Source organism: Lissotriton helveticus, chromosome 9 (genome assembly GCF_964261635.1).
Source record: "Lissotriton helveticus chromosome 9, aLisHel1.1, whole genome shotgun sequence".
Taxonomy (NCBI): domain Eukaryota; kingdom Metazoa; phylum Chordata; class Amphibia; order Caudata; family Salamandridae; genus Lissotriton; species Lissotriton helveticus.
In genome coordinates, this window is record NC_136070.1 from 920,614,407 (window position 1) to 920,636,220 (window position 21,814).

Here is a 21,814-nt window from a genome sequence, read left to right on the forward strand (position 1 = left end):
CCAAAATCCGCATCCTAGAACATCAAAGGGCAATACAAAACAAGGACAATAATTATCCAGTAGCACGTCATTTTCTAACTCACCATAACAGTGACCGCAAACTCCTGAGTTACTTTTGCCTTGACCATGTAGCTCGAGATCCCAGAGGTGGAGATAGAGCCAAATGCTTAAGGAGACTAGAGTCCCAATATATCATCGCTCTAGCAACCAAAACACCCCTTGGACTCAACATGGGGGAGGAACTGAGAGTACACCTGTAAATACTGTATATAATATTTGTCATTAATTGTTTTTTCTGCTGCTCAATGGGATCTCAGGTTACAATCGATGAAGTGAAGTTATAAGATCAGGTGTGGCCCCCCCTTTTTTTTGTATTAGTTGTAGTAATTCATTTCCAATTGACTCAGTACAGCTTGATCTGGGGATGAGAACATCTGTGCGGTATCTGATCTAAGATAGCTTTTATGTAATGTTTAGCTTCTGGCATCAGAGGATATGGAGGCTGTATCTAGAGCTCACTGCTTAAGTGTCTAACATGTAGAATTGACATTTTGTCCCACGCACTTAGTTATTTTCCTGAGATTTTCAGGTAGCAAGGAGGGCAAATGCTGGCATTACCTCCTCACCTCGAGGTGCATCCCTTACAAAGACTGGAGGCTAGTTACCCTCTGTAAGCATAATCTCATAAGCATCAGATAAATGTGGCCCAAATAATGCTTTAATTGTGCATGATACTTCTCCCTCAATTTGTATTTTTACATTATAAACCCTGGCTGGAGAGTTTTCATGTTCATTTGGTGTTACAATCTGTGCATATTCTTCAGTGGGATTCACAACCAGATGCTATTGGAAGGTCTTACAAGTTATAGTCTCTTCTGCTGTCTAGAAGCCCTATTGCTAAAGTCTTATTCAGAAGAAATATCTGTAGTTTGTCAAGCATATTTTTTAGCTTGTCCGGCTACTTAGTTCTTTTTAGATTACATTTTTGAGGTTGGAACCGTTTCTTCTTTCTTTTCAGTAAACTTAGCTTAGCGTCTTGTTTCACTTTTCTACTTGACATACTCGTGCTTTCTCAGATACTCAGTCTGCCCACGTTTTTCTGCCATTTTACTGTCTGAGCCTTTCTCCTTATTCTTTTTAGGATTACTAGAATACAGATACTCACCGGGCTTTTTACTTTTATCATGCTGTTCCAATTTATAACCACCTGACTAGACCCTAAGTTGACAGAGATCCAGTCCTTGTTTACAGTCTTACTCTGCTTATTTTTAGTCTCTGGTACAACTTTTTCTTTGCTGACCCCTTAGTTTCATGTTTTATTTTGAGCTGCGGTTTGGCGGCTCATGATTCAAAGGTATCATGAACCACAGATGTGTATACTTCTAAAATTATATTTGGCAATAGTCCTTCACGATCTTGAACAGGAACAACTACCATTCTCTGACATACACCAGAGCTACGGCTTATTTGCAAATGTTACCAAGAATATTCGATGAAGCAGGTTCAAAATTCGGAATTCATTTTATACCCAGTTCCACGGTTGGTGCCACTCCATGCTTATTTTATACTTGTTTCAGCAAATCTGGTAACCCCGCTAGTGAGGGTGTGCCTTGCATAGTAGTATAGATACTTGCAAATAAACTTCCCCAACTGATGTACTCTTCTACAGGTGCTACCATCAAAAGGCAAAGGTCTATGCTTATCTTGGTGTGTTGTAGGAGGATAGATCTCTTTTAACTGGTTTGTCTTATGAGCAGTTGAGAATGGAATTTCATCTTGAGTGACTGTTTTTTTACCAATGATTGCATTTACAGTCTGTGCACTGATTGTATGGCAGCTTGTGGTGGTGGTATTATAGCAGTTACTCTGGCAAATGTCGTTTGCAGTGCCTATTATCTATTTTGCCTGTAAACCGCTAATATTTGGCTTAATTGTTGTACTATGTCTCTACCTTATAAATTTGCTGGGCTAGGAAAGGGTGTAAATCTGGCCAGTATGGGCCAGGTGGCCACTTCATTACTTAGGGGACCCACTCTGTCATTCTGTGGTATGTACAGTAATTGACCATTGAATCCTTTTTGAAGTTCTTGTTAAGTCAAAAGGAATCCCAAGTCTTAATAAGCATGGTACTGTTTGTGGTGCAGGGGAAAGTTTATAGGTAGGAAAATTCCTAGTAGCGGGGTGGGGAGGATCTACAGGGTCAAACTCCACCCATGAGTAAAAAACAAAATGTCATCGTGCCCCCAAGTGGGAAATTGTATTGCACCTCGGTAACCTTCATATGTTTTTCTTGTTTTACCCAAAATGAAAATAAAAATTTTACAACAAAAAAAATTTAAAAAAAATGTCAAAGGTATTTGTGAAAATGTGCATTTACAGCACGTCGCTTCACCCTCTACCGCAGGGACACCTTTGTTCAGGAAATACTGTGTAACTTGTGCCCTGTTTTTTTTAATATATATTCAGTTTCAGTTTTAAACCTCATATCATATTGTAATACCATACATAGAATAATTTTACAGAATCATTTCATTTTACATTCCTGTATATGCTATTCAGATTTCAGATAAATACAATCCAAATGAGATGGCCGTATAATTTATTGTGTAGTCAAATACATACTCAGCAGGTATGCTTTTCAACTTCTCACTTCCCCTTCCATCTCCGATCACCATCAGTCACTCTCCCCATCGTCTATGGCGTCCTCTGAGGAAACACTTGGCTGTGAGAGAGAGTCCTCATGGTCTGTGGTCAGATATGTAGGCCTTTCACCCCAGGATTGAACACCACGTGCCACCCACTCATCCCTACACATTTGTCATACCAGTTGGGCTGTTGCTGAGAAATATTGAGTGAGTCCTGAGACCAAATCTAAGCATTATGGGGTGTGGAAAAGACCAATGTATGGCTATGCACCTTTTAACACTAGACCAAGAGTTGCACATCTATTTTGCACTTTACTTCTTTTCTTAGGACTTCGTATTAATACCAACAGGCAGTGTTTCACAGTACGACATAATTTGAGAGCAGTCACACTTTAGAGTGTATTATTTCCCCCATCCAGGATCATGTCATATGGATAAATGAAGCTACCTCTGCTCACAGCCGGGACATGTTGTTGGTCTTGTTGGAAATGTTTTATTGAGTATTTGCGACGTAAGGTGGGTGTGATACAAATAATAAAAATTCGTTATTTAAATATGGCCTTCTGGATGTCAAAAGACCCAGTATGCAGGCTTTGTTCTAATTGATTTAGATGGGGGGCTCCTGCAGATCCTCCTCAACTGCTCCCTCTCTTTTAATGGTCTGTGTTGTCTGTCTTTCTTTAAGTTCACACTCCCAAGAAGTGCTAGGAGCTGGTCCTCCCTCATACATTTAAGGATGAGCTTGGGATCTCTTTGGCCCATGAGTGCCCCTCATCACACCAGAGGGCTGCAAACTGTAGTAGCACCACTAAATAATATAAATATTTGACAAAGTCCAAGGCCAGCCTCCTCTCCCCAGCTTGTGTGTCGAGGCTTACAATACTACTTTTACCTGCCTATAGTAACAAAATCAGGAGACTGTTTATTTCCTGGAATGTCGTCCACGGTATCAGACATATGCAGCGTATAGCGGCTTCAAGAGAGGAACTACATTTTACTTATCGCTATCCAGCCCATACAAGACACCAGCAAACTATTCTACTTTTTCACATTCTACGTAAGCCCCTGCATAACTCTTCCCATATTATTAGAGTCTTGTGACTCCGCTGTACATGTATGCCCAGGCCCAGATAATGGAACCTCAGTAGCTCCCATAGTGGTCCCAAATCTAGGAGGGGAGGGGGGGGTCTGCCAGCTCCCTCCTGGCAAAGCGAGCTAAAGGGAAAAGAACTGATATTTGTTTATTTATGTATTAGCCTAAGGTATCATTAAAACGCCTTAGTACCTGTAACATAATCAGGACAGACAAACCATGGGCTCTGTAAATGTGTGTTGTCTACATATATTCAGAATAAAACAAAATACAGAATCTCGATACCTAATAACAGTAACCAGCAAGATCTTCTAGTAGTTTCGGTGGCCCATCAGTACCTAAACAACATGTATCAAAAACCTATGCATATATACATTTATTGCATTCAACTCAGGAAATCTACTTAAAAAATGTAATTCCTGATCAGCAAATCATATATACAATATAGGGTAAAGGGTTAAAAATGATTAACACTTTCTCCACAAAAGTAAAAGCCGAGGACCCTATTAGAGCCAAGAACTTGAAGAAAAAATCAATGAGGTAGTCTCAAGTTTATAAACAAGATCCTAGTGGCAAATGGTTGGTCATTAAGCAAAGACAGAAGACAGTTAATCGTGACTTCTCTTCTCGTAAAGCCAATCCACTGTGGATAGTGAGAATGTCCACACACGTTTCGGTGGGTAACAGTTCATCGAGACACCTTCATCAGGACTCAAAATGTATCGCCTTGAATAGTATTAGTAATTCGAAACAATTTGCAATGTCTGGGTTCTACCAAAGAATGAGAATAATAACAAGAATAGAATTAGTGACAAACCATGAAACAACAATAGATCAAAGACCAACCCTCCCTAGGTAGTTATCTTAGTTGAAACAATAAAGCAGAATATGTCAAACAGACACAATAGATCAAATTAAAGCAATAATAACAAATCAAGATATATTTTGAAAGTAAATATCCGTCATTATAAGCACTGAAACAATAACATAAATGTTGGTAATCATGCAAGCTGCAGGACTTCTTTTTTGAAGCTGGACAATGTACTCGTTCTTCATGATTTCAATTACAATTTAACAATATATGATCAATAGTCAACATGCAAATACTTCCTAACCTTAGAAAGCAGCCCTTAGTATTGGCAACGTAAAAGGATTTAATGAAAGACCTTGACTAACTGAAGGTAAGGATGGGGACTTCACCTGAAGGATCTGGAGATCAGAGGCCTCTGGAAGAACAGGTTCTTCACCTGTTGGAACTTTGACAATTTGGGGAGCATTGGGGGACACGTTTCAATCAAAAAGTCTCTTTGCCTTGGATTGGCCAAGGATGACATGATGTGCAGACCTGCACTTCTCCAGATTTTCCCCGTTCAAGCTGCCATTCAAATCTGACATTTCCCAGTCAGGGGTATGATACTGCACCGAGGACTTCACCTACATGCCTGGAGATTGAGTGTGTGCATCTCGGTTCCTTTCAGCTGCCACTGGAGGTGGTTTATGTCCTTCTTTCTGCATATTGTCCCTCTACCAAATTAGCTTACTGTGACAGATGGAGTAACTTTGTGTGTGGTGCGCCAACAACAACGTTGACCCTTTCCAGGCCATGTTATCCCAGGTTCTATAATTTGCACTTTCCCTTGACCAGAGGGGTTGTGCAATAGTTATTATCAAGGGGTATTTAGCACTGTTGTTGGCTTTCCTCTGTCTGCAGGGACAGCTGCCCCTTTTCAGCCCCCCCCCCATTTTGGTGCACTTTCTGAAGGGATTAACAAATCTATATCCTACAACCCCATAAAGATGTTGACCTTAAAACATTTTTTTTAGTAGCAATAACTTCAGCCTCGGGCGTGAGCTAGTTGCAGGCTTTGTTCCTGTCTGCCTTTTACATTCTTTTACCCTGACAAGTTGTAATTGAGAACCCTGACTGTTTTCCTGCTTAAATTGGTGACTCTGTTCCATTTGATTCAGCCCATCACACTTCTGGCCTTCTAGACCTTGCCCCAGCCATTGAAGGAGGAACCGTCGTATAGATTAGGTCCTAGGTGGGCGGTCAAATACTACCTAAACCACAACAAGGATGCACAACTGGATGACCAGCTAATTGTAGAGTACTGTAGTGCCAAGAAAAGCAAAGTAATGCAGAAAGTAACTTTTTTATGTGGATCATTGTCTTCATTAAGACCTGCTTTGCGCTGGCCAAGAAAGATCCACTGGAAGGATTAAAAAACAATTTTACCAGGGCCAAAGCCCTGCAAGGGGAGTTCCAATTGCAGAGATAATGCAAAGCAGCCAGGCCGGTGTCTCTGCACATATTCACCAAGCATTACTGCCTGCATCCTGAGTTGTGTTGAGATGGTCAGTTTGCCACGTCTGTTTTTACAGGTTTCATAGTAGAAACCCCTATCAACCCTCCTAGGTGGGTATGGCTATGGAATGTATTGTAGAGGTGGGGAATCTGCAGGTAGAAGTATCCATCAGAAGAAAAAGTTATTTACCTTTAAGTCATTCTGGTGGATATTCTGTCTACCTGCATTCCTTACCAACTTGCCTGCCCCCCTTTCTGAAGGATAGTTATAGAGGAAGGTTAATAAGATCCCATATAAATATACATATACATGTTTTGGCACTGCACTACTTTATCAATGTCAATCCATCTGCCCACCTCAAAGACTGGGGAAAAAATGGATGGAAACTGATGTGGATACGCCGGGTGGGCATTATGACTTTGATTTTTTTTTAAAACATTGGTTTATTGGCATTGCTAGTACACGTTCTTGGATATGCAAAATTTCTATAAAACAATCTGTACATGTGATTATACTATTACAGAGACATTAATTATGACTTGGTAACAGTTAAGTACTCCACATTCTATTCTTATCTCCTTTCCAAAATAACGTTTGTTCGGTGTTTACAGTATGAGTTATGCTGACTAGAGTCTGTCTTGCTCTATATTTTTTTGCATGACATTGATCTAGTTGAACTTCACTGTCTGCCTACACTCTCTGTTGAGCACTGTGACTTTTGGCTGACACCTGGTGTGGAAGCAAGGGGTAAAAGGGAAGTGCCAAGAACGACTGGCACCCCTTTACGCTGTCTTTCTCTGAACTGTAGATCGCTCAGTTAACGTAGGACAGAAATGTGCGATCTTCTTAATGACCAAGAACCAGCTATACTATTCCTAGTTGAATCCTGGCTTAACAAGATGTCTGCCCCTGATATTTTGGACGCTGTACCTGAAGGCTATGTGATTCTTAGAATGAGGTTTGGACGTTTAATGATGGGTCTAAGGTTGTATGCTATAGTGACTATCTCAGGAATGTGTGTAGTGTAATTTACCAAACTACAGTGGGTTGACCAGTGAGTGTGGCAAATGGTTTCTTTTCAGTGGCAAATGCATACATGTCAACCTCGTAAAAGGTGCAGTTTTTTGGTATACGAAATATAAGATTTAAATAATAAATACAAGTATAAATCATGTAAAGTAAAATTTCAGCCTAGATATATTGATAGATAGACCAGAACTGCTTCCTAATATTTCCAAGAGATTATTAAGGCTAACAGAGATAACATTACAATGTTTGCAAGGACTATAGCAGATTTTACAAAAACGTGGGGAAGAAAAAAGGGGGAATTATAAGCATCTAGGGGCCAGATGTAGGTGGCCAATTACCGGTCGAATTCGGCCGTTACCGACCGGTATTTGGCTACCGAGATGTAGGGGGACTGTTACGCTGCAAATCGGTAATTTTACCGGTCGGTAAATTTACCGACCGGTATATTTACCGACCGGTAAAATTGATATGTAGGTGGGACTCTTCTGAGTCCCACAAGGCCTACAAAATCGGTATTTTACCATCAAATTGTATTTGATGTTGAAATACCGATTCAGGTGTGCATGCACATTTTTTTTTTTTGAAACATATTTTTATTGCAGAGTTAGAAACCACAGGAGACAAACAATCAACCAGTGCCCTCGTGACACCCCACCGTCCAATAATAAATCCAAACTGTACACAGCCATTCAGCCCGCATCCCAGGGGCCGGGCGGCATGTTGTTCCAAGCAGTAGGAGAAAATCACAGTGCAAGTCCCACAGGGACCATGGTCGAAAAGTCATCGTACGTATCTGCTTTTACCCCCCCCCCCACAACAAAATCTCCGGCAGCCATCCCAAAACTAATACAGTGACATCCCGCGCTTCGGGGCCACCCCTAAGCGCCCCCGTCCCAACCCGCATAGACGCTCCCCCAGCCCTCCCCTACTTCCACCTCACGCAGCCTCCCTAATAGAGCCTAGGCACCCAGGCGAGCCACCCCCTAATGGCTTCCGTCCCACCCCAAGTCCCATAAACCAGTCCCCCCCAAAGCCCCCCCCCCCTGGCAACTGCAAGGAGTACCCCTCGCCCTGTCGAATTAGATGGATCCACCACAGCGCGGAAATTAACTCTCCCGTGTGTGCCCCGTGGTGTCCACCGGCTCAGTTCTCCCCATCCCCGTCATCCACCATCGAGTCACGCAAGGCCTGCACCACCTGCTCCCATGCACGCGCCGCGTCCAAAACCCTCTCATTCCCCAACTTAACAGCCTGTTTCATCCGGAGCACACTCTCGCAGGCAGACCACCGCAGCAGTTCATTCTTCCACCTACGCAGCGAGGGCCCCCCCCTAGACTTCCAGTGCCACGATATCTCCCTCTGCGCCAGTATCAAACCCAGGTCAATAAATTTGCTCGTCACCTTGGTGCGTTTGGTGTGCGGGAACCAGAGCAACAGGCACGCCGCCATATCGAAGTCCACCTCCCTGGCAGACACTTCATTCAGGAGTTCCCCTACCTCTGCCCAGTAGGTCCCCAATTGCGGGCAACCCCAAAACAGATGATCCATGTCCGCACCCAAAGACGAACACCGTGGGCAGCGGGCATCCGGCACCCGGAAGTACCTCTGTAATTTCTCCGGGGTTAAATAGGCCCTATGAAGCACATAGAAATGTACTTGTTGAAAGCGCGCATTTCTCGTGCCCTTCCACGTACGCCGCAGGATGTGTCCCCATGCCGTATCCGGTATGGGGCGGCCCACGCTCTCCTCCCATTTAGTCTTGAGCCCTAGGAGTGGCTCCAGACCCTCATGCAGCATCCTATTATGGAGGCACGTCACAGCTTTAACCGTACCAGCTGCCATCACCACATATTGGCACGCCATAGTCGTCGTTGGTTCTACGAGCCCCCCTTTCCAGTGCTTCTGTACGGCAGCCACCACCGCCGCGTGTAGGAGGAACCCCCCGTCAGGCAGCCCAAACTGATCCCGGAGTACCTCAAACGGTGCTAACGCCCCATCTATGTACAAATCGCCAACCACCTGCAATCCCATCTCTTCCCAGGCCAGCAACGGGGACCAATCACCCCCGTGCGGCAAGGCCGTCAGCATGCCGATCGGAATCTCCGGTGCATAAGGCCGCGAAGCCCTCGCTCTCCGAAGGCTCCTCTGCCAACACAAGCGGAGCGTCCTTTCCTCCACGGTGAGGGCCCGCAACTCAAGCCTCTGCTGCATGATAATATAGGATAACACATGGCGTCGTATCCCCCGATCCCGGTCCACCTCCGGACCCCTGAACACCCTAGCCACATTCTGTGTAAGAACCTGCAGCTGTGCCGCTAGATAATACAGCTCGAAGTCAGGCACAGCCATACCTCCTTCCATCTTAGGGCGGAGGAGCGTGTTCAGGGCCACTCTGCGGCGACCATGCCCCCACAGAAAGCCAATAATCATCGACCTCAGGTCTCTGAAGATCCCCTGGGGAATCCATATGGGCAGCGTCCGGAAATAATAGAGAAAGCGGGGGAGTGCTACCATCTTCAAAAGGGCAATCCTGCCCAGAACCGTCAGCGGGAGGGTCGACCAGAAAGACAAGCTGCCCCGCAGTGCCCGGATACAGCGACCAATGTTACCCTCCAATAGGTCCGCGGTAGCATGATAAATGCGAACACCCAAATAGGTGAAACAAGATGGTTCCCACACCATGGCCAAGTCGCCGTCAGGAGCAGGTGATCCCGCTCGCAGCGGGAACACGCAAGTCTTCGCCCAATTGACCTTAAGACCCGACAGCCGGCCGAACTCCGACAGCAGCTCCATAGCACCGGCCAACGCCCGGGAGGTGTCAGCCAGGTACAGGAGCAAGTCATCCGCATAAAGCGATATATAATGCCACTGCTCGCCCCTGGCTATCCCCATGTACTCGACACCCGACCTCGCATGGACCGCTAAAGGTTCCATTGCCAGAGCAAACAACAGGGGAGACAGAGAGCACCCCTGCCGCGTGCCCCTGCCCACCGGGTACGCCGCAGACACCAGGCCGCCCAAACGTACTCTCGCCGTCGCCGATGCATACAAGACCCTTGTCCATCTGCGGAACCCCTCGCCCATTCCAAACCTCTCCAAAACTCCGTCTAGGAACGGCCATTCCAAACTATCAAAGGCTTTCTCGATATCCACAGACAGGACCGCCGGGGCACCCTCCCCGTCCAAGATGGCGTCCATTATCCCCACCAGTCGGCGAACATTCAGCGCCGTGCTCCTCGTGGGTATGAACCCGGCCTGGTCCCTATGTACCAGGCCCGTCATATACGGGGCCAGCCTGGTGGCCAGTATCCGGCTCAGAATCTTATAATCCACCGTCAGCATGGACAGTGGGCGGTAAGACCGCACGTCTGCTGCATCCCGGCCAGGCTTCAGGAGCGGCACAATCAAGGCCTCCTGCATGGATCCGGGCAGTGCCCCAGCCTCGAAAGCTTCAGCATACACCGTCAGCAACCTGGGTGTCAAACTATCCGCATACAGCTGATAAAATTCAATCGGTAGGCCGTCCACCCCGGGCGTTTTGTTGCGGGCCATATGCTTTATGGCCGCCCGTATTTCCGTGAGCGTTACCGGACCGCCCAGTTCCTTCGCGTCCTCCTCAGCAAGGACCGGAATCTGCCTCTCCCCCAAGTATTCCGCAATGGCCTGGACCCCCACCTCCAGCTGACTCCGATACAGTTCCTCATAGTACCCCCTAAAGCACTCCAATATCGCTGCCTGGGTGTACACCATCTCTCCCTGCGCAGTGCGAATGCCGAGGATCGGGGAGCCCCCAAGTACCGGGTTGGCCAGTCTGGCCAAGAGGGTACCCACCTTATCCCTTTCCGCATGCGCCCTGATGATATACTGCTTGTAGTCATAGCATCGCAAACGTTCCGTCTCAGTGGCGACCACCTCCTTCGCTTCTAATAGCTGGGCTTGTAGGTCCGGTCTAGCCGGCCTGCGGCGCTCCAAGTCCCTCAGCCTATCTTCCGCTGTCACAAGGTCATTCAACACAGCCGTGCGAGCATTCGAGAACCTGCCCAGACACACTCCTCTCACCACCACTTTCATTGCATCCCATTCAATGGACCTACTCGTGGCCGAGTCCGCATTCATTCCGAAATAGCTATCAATGCCTTGCCGAACCACGTCTTGGAAGACGGGATCCTCAAGTGTCTCCGGCCGAAGCCGCCACGTTGGAATAACTGAGCGCTCCCTCTGCCACTGAATGTGCACCAATAGGGGATTATGATCTGAGATAGTCCTAGCCAAGTACTCCGCATGGGAGACCAACGGAGCTAGGGATCCACCGCAGAGCACCGAATCAATCCTGACATGCAGGTCATGAAGTGCAGAGTAAAAGGAGTAATCCCTGTGCCGCTCCCTCCAGACATCCAGCATCCCCCACCTATCCTGCCAGTCCTTCCTGTGCGCGGTCAGCCTGCGCACCGGGGAGTCCACCAGAGGGGGATGGGACCTGTCCAGAGCCACATCCGTAATCGAGTTAAAGTCCCCCCCTAGCACTATCGGGCCCGCCAGGAAGGAGGCTAACGCCCCTGAGAGGCTATCAAGGTATCGAGCCTGATCAGTGTTTGGTGCATACACAGAGCAGAAAACCACATCCCGTCCATATAACCTCCCCTCCACCGCCACAAACCGGCCACCCGGATCCACGACTTGATTCAGCAATTGAAAGGGTATCCCCGCCCTCACCCAGATCAGCACCCCCCTGGCATACGCTGAGTAGGTGGTGCCAAACACCTGGCCCCGCCACCTTTTCTGCAAGGCAGTACATTCCTTCTTAGTGAGATGAGTCTCCTGAAGCATAGCAATCTGAACCCCCCTGCGTACAAGATATGCGTGGACTTTATGACGTTTCACCATAGTTCGCAGCCCCCGGACATTCCACGTTAGGCATTTCAGATTAGGTAATGTCCCCATTCCAACTTCGTACAGTCCGAATCAAATAACGAATGTTTATAACCCCCCCAGTGCAGTTGCCCCTCCCCGAACACACCCAAAACAGAAAAACTTCCCAAACCCCTCTCCCCAGGACAGAGCACACGAACCCAATGTCCGCCCCCATCCAAACCTTGAAACAACTCCTCACACTCTTACCCTGTGGTCTCCACCACAGGCGGCCTTAAGGGCCCAAGGGGGGTGAGTCACCGCCGACCCCAGCGAGCGGAGCCCACGCCCCGCGCCTCCATCCCTCCTGAAGCACAGAACTCCCCCTCCCGGCATCCCGGCCCCTATCAACAGGATACCACCCCACCATGAAGTCCCGATCTAGCGTAATCCAATCCAATGTCAGCCACAAAAGATACCATCCGAGGTCTGTGGGGTCACCTCCGGCCCCTTCGAACTGTCCGCTTCCGAGAGTTCCTCTCCCGACCTGCCGCCGTCACCTCCCGAGTCAGTCTCCGCACGTTCACTGTTCTGTTGCGACCCTGTAATGGCCGCCGTCGCTGCGAGTGCATCCCTCTTTTCCGCCGCCATTTGAGCTTCCCGCCTCTCCCGCTGGCGCCTGTTGCGGGATCGGATGCGTTGCGATTGTCTCACCCGGGGCTGCTTGGGTTCATCTCGCCTGCTTTTATGCGATCTATCCGTACCCGCTCTGTACAACTCCAGCCAGTGCCAAACCTCGTCCGGAGTCTGGAAAAAGTGCGTAGTCCCATCCAACATGATCCGCAACTTAGCCGGGTAGAGCAAGGAGTACTGAATGCTTTCCTCCCTGAGCTCCTTTTTCACTGCCAGGAACGATGCCCGGTTTTTCTGGACCGCTTGGGTGTAGTCCGGGAAGATCGTAACCCTACTATTCTCCACGTCATAGGGGCCCGACATCCTGGCCCGCTGAATGAGAAGATCCCGGTCCTTGTAATGGAGGAGTCTCACCACCATCGGGCGGGGGGGGCGACCAAGCCCCGGCGGGCGAGCAGGTACCCGGTGGGCCCTCTCCAGCGTAAAGAAAGGAGTGAGCCCCTCCGGCGCCACCACAGTGCGGAACCAGTTCTCCATATAGGCCACTGCATCCTCCCCCTCAATCCGTTCCGGAAGGCCTACGACCCGCACGTTGTTCCGCCTATTGCGGCCTTCCGCATCCTCTGCCCTCCGTTCCAACGAGTCCAACCGGGCCAACATATCAGTGATCTTATGTTCCGCGGCCACCACCGATGGTTTCAGGTCCAGCAATAGTTGGTCATGGTCCTTAACCTTGTCCGCTAGCTTCGCATGATCTGCGCGCAGCAGCCCCAGGCCCACGGCCACTTGGGCGATGTCTTGGTGCAACACGTCCTTAGTCGAGGCGATCGCATCAAGTATGGCATCTAGTCGCTGGTTCAGCCGTAGGTCTCGATCGAGCTCCGGGGAGGGACTCTCGCCCAGCTGAGTGGAAATCGCCGAGTCCCCCTCAGTGCGTCCCTCGGCCATCGACCCACTCGTCGCCGCCATTCCAGAGTGCTGCGTCACAAGTCCAAGAGCTCGGTTATCATCAGCGCCCGTGGGCAGCGCCGGTCGCCGGCAATGCAATGTCTCCACCGACACTCACAGGCACAAAAGCCACGGCCTGCGACGCACACTCCACTCGGCCGCCCCCCTCGGGAGCCTGAGGGGGAGAGGAGAAGTCCCAGGGCGGTGTCCAGCTAGGGTCCCCAAGCTCCGGACGAGCCAAGGTTGCGTACCGTGGCCGCAGAGCACAGCCCCGCCGACCCTAGCGCCCCAGTCAGCGGAATGCAGGATCTCCCGGCAGGATCCCTCGCCAGTCGGCGACAACTCGGCTCAGGGCTGAAGTCCGGGGCCTTCCAATCTCCCCGCCGCCATTTTCTTCGCACCCTCGGCAACACCTCAGCCGTTGCTTCGACACGGTCTCCTCGGGGGCGGCAGTCCCCCAGCAGTTCACCAAGTGCACCCCGCTGTCCCCTCGCACTTCAGAGGGCAGGAGGATCGTCTCCGGGTCGCCTAGGGTTCCGAAAACAGGAGAAATAGCGGGATCCTGCGCGGAGCTACGAGCTCACGCCGCCATCCCGATCGGCGTCCAAGCCACGCCCCCAGGTGTGCATGCACATGTGTGCATGCACACCTGTGCCATATGACAGGCAGACCTGCCCTTAGGGCAGGTCTGCCTGCCATATGGCCCCCGAACCTTTTTTGGGGGTGCCAGAGGGTGTCAAAGTGACACCCCCTGCACCCTTGTCAAAATCGGTATTTACCGATCGGTAAATACCGACCGGTAATGCCCCATTCATTCCTATATCCTAAAGTAGTACTGATCTACTTTTACGATATAGCCCAGCCGGATTGGAATTATTACCAGCAGCGCGATAAGCGTCCTCTTGTTTTTGATTTCCCCTTATTTATGTTAAGTTTTGGAAACCTAGATGCTTATAATTCTCCCTTTTTCTTCCCCACTTTATCTCTCCCTCGTTTTTCTTTTTACTATTTTTCTTCTACAACTCCATAGATTACAAAGACCTTAATCGTCTTCTTTCAGGTACAAGGCTATCTCAGTTTGTCTATCAGGTTGTATTTAAAAAATGAATCAACACCACTTTCTTTAGGAACGTTCTTAATTTTACCATTATGTAATTAGCACTACCTGTCTTGTTGAATGTTCCCATAATACTAAGGACTTGCAAACACAGGTGTTAATATGTTGGATATTTGTGTTTGCATGTCATTACACAGGCACTACGAGCCTTGTCACTTTCAAGGGACTGTGTTTTCCAAAAGTCACACATGTTAGGTTGAATGTAGATTTTTTGGAATTCTAACTTGTTCTCGCACCAGCTTTCGGTGAATAGGGTTTCCACTGGTACCAATGTTTTCACAGAAATATGAACGTATACACTTTCCATTTGCTCCTGTAGAATGCATCGTATATATTCTTTGTGTCTTTCCCAGCCCTGAGGAAGTCGCTGAACTATTTCCACATGTGACGAAACACGTGTCGGCTGGTTTTGTTTTGGTCGGATTGAATACGGAATTAAAGACTAGGGGCCAGATGTAGGTAGGTTATTACCGGTCGGTAACGGCCAAAATTAACGAATTTCTGCTGTTACCGACCGGCAATAGGCTTTTCTGATGTAGGAGCTGAAAATAAGGATTCAGTAATTTACCGAATCGGTAATGTAAGGAATCGGTAAATTACCGATTTCTTAAAAACCGATTCGGTAAATTACCGAACTCCTAATGTAGGGAGCACTTAAATGAGTGCTTATCCCATGTTAGGATTCGTTATTTACCACCAACTACAAGTTGGTGGTAAATAACAAAAAAAAAAAAAAAGCGATTTTTATGCAATTTGCTTCAGTGCCATGTTGCAGACATACATGCCCTTGGGGCATGTATGTCTGCAACATGTGCACCCATACACAATTGAGGGGTGCAACAGGGTGTCAAAGTGACACCCTGCCACCCTTCAATGTTTTCCCCCTTTTACTGAATCGGTATTTACTGATTCGGTAATTGACATTGATTCCTATGGGCCTCCAGGCCCATAGGAATGAATGGCAATTACCGAATCGGTAAATACCGATTCGGTAAATACCGAATTTTACAGATTCGGTAAAATTTACCGAAAAATTACCTGCATACTATTTACCTATTCTTAAATACCGAATCGGTATGATTCGGTATTTAAGAATAGGTAAATAGTATTTACCTGTGACTGGCCCTAGGCAACATGGCAACATTCTCTTCATTAGTCATTGATCATTGATTTGATTGTTCACAAATTGTGTAGAGACTTTACATACTGTTCATTTACTCTGATGTGTGCCTGGACTTGGATGTACATTGTGTAAGTCTGGGTACCTCTTCCCTTTTTGAAGGGTTTTAGGGCCTAACCCCTCTCCCAGTAGCACCATCCTAATAGATTTTCGAAGCAACGAGTTGCGTTACGTAGCTGAGCGCCTACATTTCCTGGCCTTCAAAAACCCTTCTCTAGAGATATACAGGTTTTATTTGTATTTCCAAGATTCGTAAGGCCAGATGGGGAGGCAGAGGTCTGTCACACTGTGCGGCCAAATTGTGTAATCAACTGTCCATTTCTATGAGATTAATGTCTAATAGGCTTCTTTTCAGGAAGGCATTAAAAACACGTTTGTTTCCACCTCCTTAAAATCAGTTATAGCTACTATGATCCCCTATCTCACCTTTTAGCGCCAAGACGCCTCGGCATTCAAGCACTCTATAAAACTATATCATACCATATCAAATACTAGCTCCATGCCCACCCATAATATAAAAGCTGCTATTCTTACATGAAAATGATAGCAACTCATGTATGCACCTATCACCTCTGTACTTTAAATTCACCTCTCTCCTCCATTCTCTGATCTTCCATCCCTTTCTTGGCAAAAGGAGGAATGCCCATTCTGATGGGAGCTCATTCCCTTAATTTTGTTGTTTGTGTTGCAGAATACTTTGCTGATTCTTAACTGCCTTAACTTCATACTTATTGAACTTTTAAGAGCCCATCTCATTGCTGTTTATCATGTAGAGGCAAAGCCGATAAAACATAGAAAGAAAGAAAAAAACATTGGCAAAGTCAATAGGTCTAGCTTTGCCAATGCTGATTTATAAAGTATTATTTTTAAAGAAAATAAATAAAAAACATGGAAGAAAAATTATCGTTCTATGTAGCATTGCATGATTTATTTATACTGTTCACTCGGGAAACGCTGAACATAATTTAAAAGAATACGGAAGAGTCAAAATGTAAGGAAAGTGCTTGCCAAGGCCTGATATACTTTACACAGGACTCTGAACTGAAACAATTGCTCCAGCTATTTAGTCTTCTGCAGTGGATTTATGAGCCCCTTTTTCATTTAATTTCCAGTCATGCTAAGGACACCTCCCGCCTCTACTGCCAGCTGATTTAGTGAAGCAGCCGGGCCCTCTACCAGCACCATGAATGAAACATTGTATGCCCTGGATTTTGCTTTTATTAAATACTAGCAGCCCGTCCCGACCTTGTCCGGGAGCAATCAGGCTTCCCCGACCCCCGCCCGCCCCGACATTGTGCAGCAGCCCGGCCCCCCACCCACCCCGACATTGTCAAGCAGCCCGGGCCCCCGCCCGCCCCGTCCCCCGCCTGCCCCGACCCCCGCCTGCCCGGAGCCTTACCTCAGCCGCTGCTCCTCCCCCGCGCTCCTCATTTCACCGCACATTGTGCAGCAGCCCGGCCCGCCGCGACATTGTCAAGCAGCCCGGGCCCCCGCCCGCCCCATCCCCCGCCTGCCCCGACCACCGCCTGCCCGGAGCCTTACCTCAGCCGCCGCTCCTCCCCGTCGCTCCTCATTTCACCGCTCTGCCGCTCCTCGCCGCTTACTGCTCCTCCCGCCTGTCCGCCGGTCCTCACCGCCATTCCGCCGTTCGTCACCGCTCCTCCCCGCGCCATGTCCGCCGCTCCTCCTCGCGTTCCTGGACGCCGCTCCTCCCCGCGCTCCTGACGTCAGCACGCAGGTCGCGGCCGGCGCTACTTCGAAGGGACTACCAAGTTTTTTAAATAACGCATATTTTTATACTTTATATAGCCTATGTCCATCTGTACACCCTGACGATTACAATGATGTATCGGGTGTGTGGATTGGCGCTGTGCTTCCCGAGTTTACCCGCCTCAAAGGTGCAAAGTTCTTCCTTTATAATAGTAGTATAGATTTAGAAAGCAGGAGATAAAACAAAAATAATCCTTAAAGTCTGCACTTTAGAAATACCCATGAAAAAATATACCTTTTGCAGACAACCTTAGAGAGAGAAATAAAAAGCAATACTGAGAGGGCAGGAGGTGGCACGGATACAGGAGAAAGGAGCACATGAGAGAACAAGCAAGAAAACACATGCACTCCCATGATTGTTCCTTGATGTGAGCTGTGGAAGGATACTAGTAATCCAATTAAAACGGTGGTAAAAAGCTGAGCTCCAGGCGAGGGACAAGAAAAGGAAGGTAATCCATCAAATAAGTAGCAGGCAAATGGCAGTGCCGAGAAAGTGAACCAATGGTAAGCAGTGGGTTGAACCAAATCCCACTCTAAGTGTTGGTGTTGTCCGTAATAGATCTTCAATAACAGATAGCGAACTGTTGTCTGCAGATGAGACCAACATAAATGAATGCAAAGGGTGGCTTGATATCTGTCAATCTCTTGACTTAAATTTCATGTCATGTGAAAGCTTTACGAAAGTAATCCCATTATGGTGAATAGAAAATTGGCCAAAGTTGTAGCATGGTGAGTTACTTCAAGTCCAAGAATCCTACAGCAGTGGACTTTAAACTTTTTAATGCCACCTCCACCCCCACCCCCTCTCCCCCATGAAAAAATCATCAGGCTCCCTCAGAATGTTTCACAATTATTACATTAAATTGGCATTGTTTAAATATGTCTAGACTTATTTACACATTGTAGCTAAGTTTGGTTACCATTTGAAAAATACAATCAAATGCTTGATTGCCATACATACTATTCTGGTCAGCCGTGGCTTACTAACGTGTACAAGTATCCACAGTGTGATTATTAGAAGTGGTGGTGGTGGGTTTTGGAGAATATTTGAAGTCCCTTCCCTTTTGACACATACTACCAGCTAGGTTATAAATGACAATCAACCAAAGCAGTGTTATCAAGATAATGCTTCTTTTTGCCAGGCACCCCCTCCCCATTCCTGCCCTCCCAGGAGCACTTGAGGCCTCCTTAGGGCCCCCCCCCCCAGTTTGAAGCTCAGTGCCCTATAGGATGTTATCAGTTATATCATCAATGATGTCATTTGAGATGGCATCAGTGATGTCATCAATGATTCCATTTAACCTGTCATGAGTGATGTAATATATGAGGTGCAAGTTATAGTTAGCTCAGTAAGCTACAACTTGTGAATTGCAGTGATTTTGGGGTTTTTAAATGTTAGTTGTATATCAGTTCAGTACCTAACTATAATGTCACTTTAAACTTTGTTTTTCAGTGAATTTGAGTTTTTGTTAACGTAAGCTAAGATCCTATTATCATACTGGACTGTAACATTCCTTTAACCTTTGCTCTTTGCAGGAAATTTCAGTTTTAAAATAAATATAGGTTAAGATCTTATTACCACATTTAACTATAAGGTCACTTTGTCTTTTTTCCTGTGCCCTGTGCAGCGGGGTTTGGCCGCAAGGTTTGGCCCCACTGCGCACAGCCTTCAGCCATGTGCAATGTGAGGTTAGCCGCAGGCCTTGTGAGCTCCACCTATTGTGGACACAAACCCACATTTTCTTTCCCTTTTTTGTAAATGTTTTTGGGCTACCGTGGTACGTAGGTGGTACCCACCACACAAGTTTCAAACCCATGGCAAAGCGGTACCATGAAGTTTGCACAATGCCACATTACCATAGGAGTGAAGCTTGAGCAGTGGCTCCCCTGGGAATAGTATGGTACCTCACAAGAGGGCCACTCTGGCTCCCACAGGATTACCACAGTACCATGGCCTGAATTTAAAAATAACATTGTACATTTTGGCCCTTGGGGGTGGGCCCCGCTGTGTACGTCCCACCCCTAAAGTACCTGGGGTTTAGGGTGCCTCTGCTCTGCCCTCTTACACTGTATAAACAGTACTTTTTAAGAGCTTGGAAAATTTCATGATGATTTGTCAACACATTTTTAAAGTTGTATGCTTAGATTACAATCTTGCTTATTTGATTTTAGCAGTGACGTTTAGTCTGACGAGTCAGCACCGGTAATGCAACCATAAATAAGGGTAGAAAGTATGTGATTTATTTCCATTATAATCATAAGAAACTAATTGGTTCTTGCATCAATAGTAAGATTAGGATTTATTGATCTTGATAGCTGTCAAAATGAAAGGCATGGGAAGCTGAACGCTGTCTTGCAGTACTTGTGTCAATGTCTTACGCAGTTCCTTTTTTAACATCAACTTTAAATGTAGTGTTCAATTATTTCAGAACTGGAACTTGTAGCCTCCATACCCTTTGGCGAACAGGACCTAGTGGGAAACCCCAACCTAGACGGCACAAGGAGAGGAAGGCGGCACCGAGGATCCCCTCAGAGTTCTCTCCAGGAATGCAGTCTGTGCGGCAAGACGTTCAGTAGTGCGAGTTCCCTCAGTAAGCATTATGTGACCCACAGCCAGGAACGCAAGCATGTTTGCAAAATATGCACCAAGGCATTCAAACGTCAGGACCACCTGTAAGTATTAGGGTGATAAATCATTCTGGCATTTCACCATTGTCATTAACATTTAAAAATGTACTTGGGAGCATTTTATAAACAGATAAAACATACTTTTCTGTTTCAGCTCACTTACTCTTAACTGATCTGATTTCACCTCACCCCGAAGGAGTAGCAACATATTTTTGTGTATTGTAAAAAGAAAACCTTTGTTAACAGTACTTGATTCAGCTAGGACCCTAAAACATAGTTTACACAGAGGGTCATTCATTGCAAAACATTTTGATCCTTTGTTGTTTTCAGGAATGAAGATTTAAATTATAGTGTGGCGAGTGGGCTGCCTGCCAGGTAGGTGGACGTTCTGGCCTCCACCCCTCTGGCAAAGGAAATGTCACCCCTTTTGAAGTTGCCTGCCTTCTTGGCTGCAATCCCAATTTCCTCAGTGCATCTGCCAATGCAGTGGATGAAATGATATCAGAGCTGAATATCAGGTAGGTACCATGATTGCCTGCTTGGCATTCATTTTTTGTTTTACTGACACTCCCAAACCGGGAGTCTGTTACTGGGAAACAATATCAATGGCTCTGAGGCACTGGGAGTTTTTTCTCCAGTGCTTGAGGCTATAATTTGTTTTCCTGACTGGGTCGCCAGGATTACATAAGACAGGACGACTGCCACTGTGACTCAGTGGTCCAGCTGTAGACCGACCGCTTGGTCAATGGTTTCTGAGAGTGGAGCTAGATGAGACTGTGAAGTCTGAAATCCTCTGGTTCCCCTGAATTTAAATAAGGTGTGGTAGCTTGAGTTTGGTGGTGGCAATAGCACCACTAGCTTATGGCAGTGCTCTCATCCTGCGGTTAGTAACGCCTTTAGATGCAGAGAAGCAACTGGCAAGAATGTTTTCTAAAGGCTTTCCCAGCTCATGATTTCTTCTATTGATGCATACTTCGAAGTGTAGATTACTCAATTTTAGAATATCCCTAGGTGCCAGAATGGGTTCCAGAAGATCAAACAGAATTGCTCCCACACGACGGTAGGTAGTGTTGTGCTGCTCAGCGCCAGCTTTGTTTTGCCCCAGAAGTGACGACTGGAGCTGCATATATGCGCCACTTCTGCTCGCTAATGTCATGTCCATTTTTTCTGCGCCTTCGACTATGGAGCTCACTCCCAGCTTTTTCCTTTTATTTTAAGAAGTTTTTTTCTTCCCAAAAATATTTTTTCAGGCTTCAAGGGCTATATCCCCTTTTAAAACTACAGGTTTAAAGATTGTAGGTTCCGTCACAAACTGATGTCTGCCTCTGGTATTTGGCTTCGGCACATGACTTTAAGGGGCATATTCTCAGAATCGTCCCGTTTGCGAACGGGAAAAAACATTTTGGGATGTATCGTCCCTTAAGGCCCCCCAAAATAGAGAATCGCAAAATTTCTGATTTCCTATTTTGCGAATGCATTTAAGAAACCGCAAATTGAGATTTCTCCTCAAGAAATCGCAAATTACCACCAACTTCAAGTTCAAGTAGGGCATGTATGTGTGCCACATGGTACCATATACATATTTCAGGGGTGCAACAGGGTGTCCTTTTGACACCC

General features: G+C 47.0%; 1 protein-coding gene across 3 annotated transcripts in view; it reads left to right on the forward strand.

Annotated features, from left to right (window-relative positions):
* The window catches only part of ZNF541 (zinc finger protein 541), a 1,089,530-nt gene that overhangs the window by 154,518 nt on the left and 913,198 nt on the right, over window positions 1–21,814 (forward strand). For all 3 annotated transcript variants that reach the window (XM_078661102.1, XM_078661104.1, XM_078661103.1), the window contains exon 3: window positions 19,999–20,242. In XM_078661102.1, the coding sequence (XP_078517228.1) occupies window positions 19,999–20,242 (244 nt within the window). The remainder of the gene's footprint in view (window positions 1–19,998; window positions 20,243–21,814) is intronic.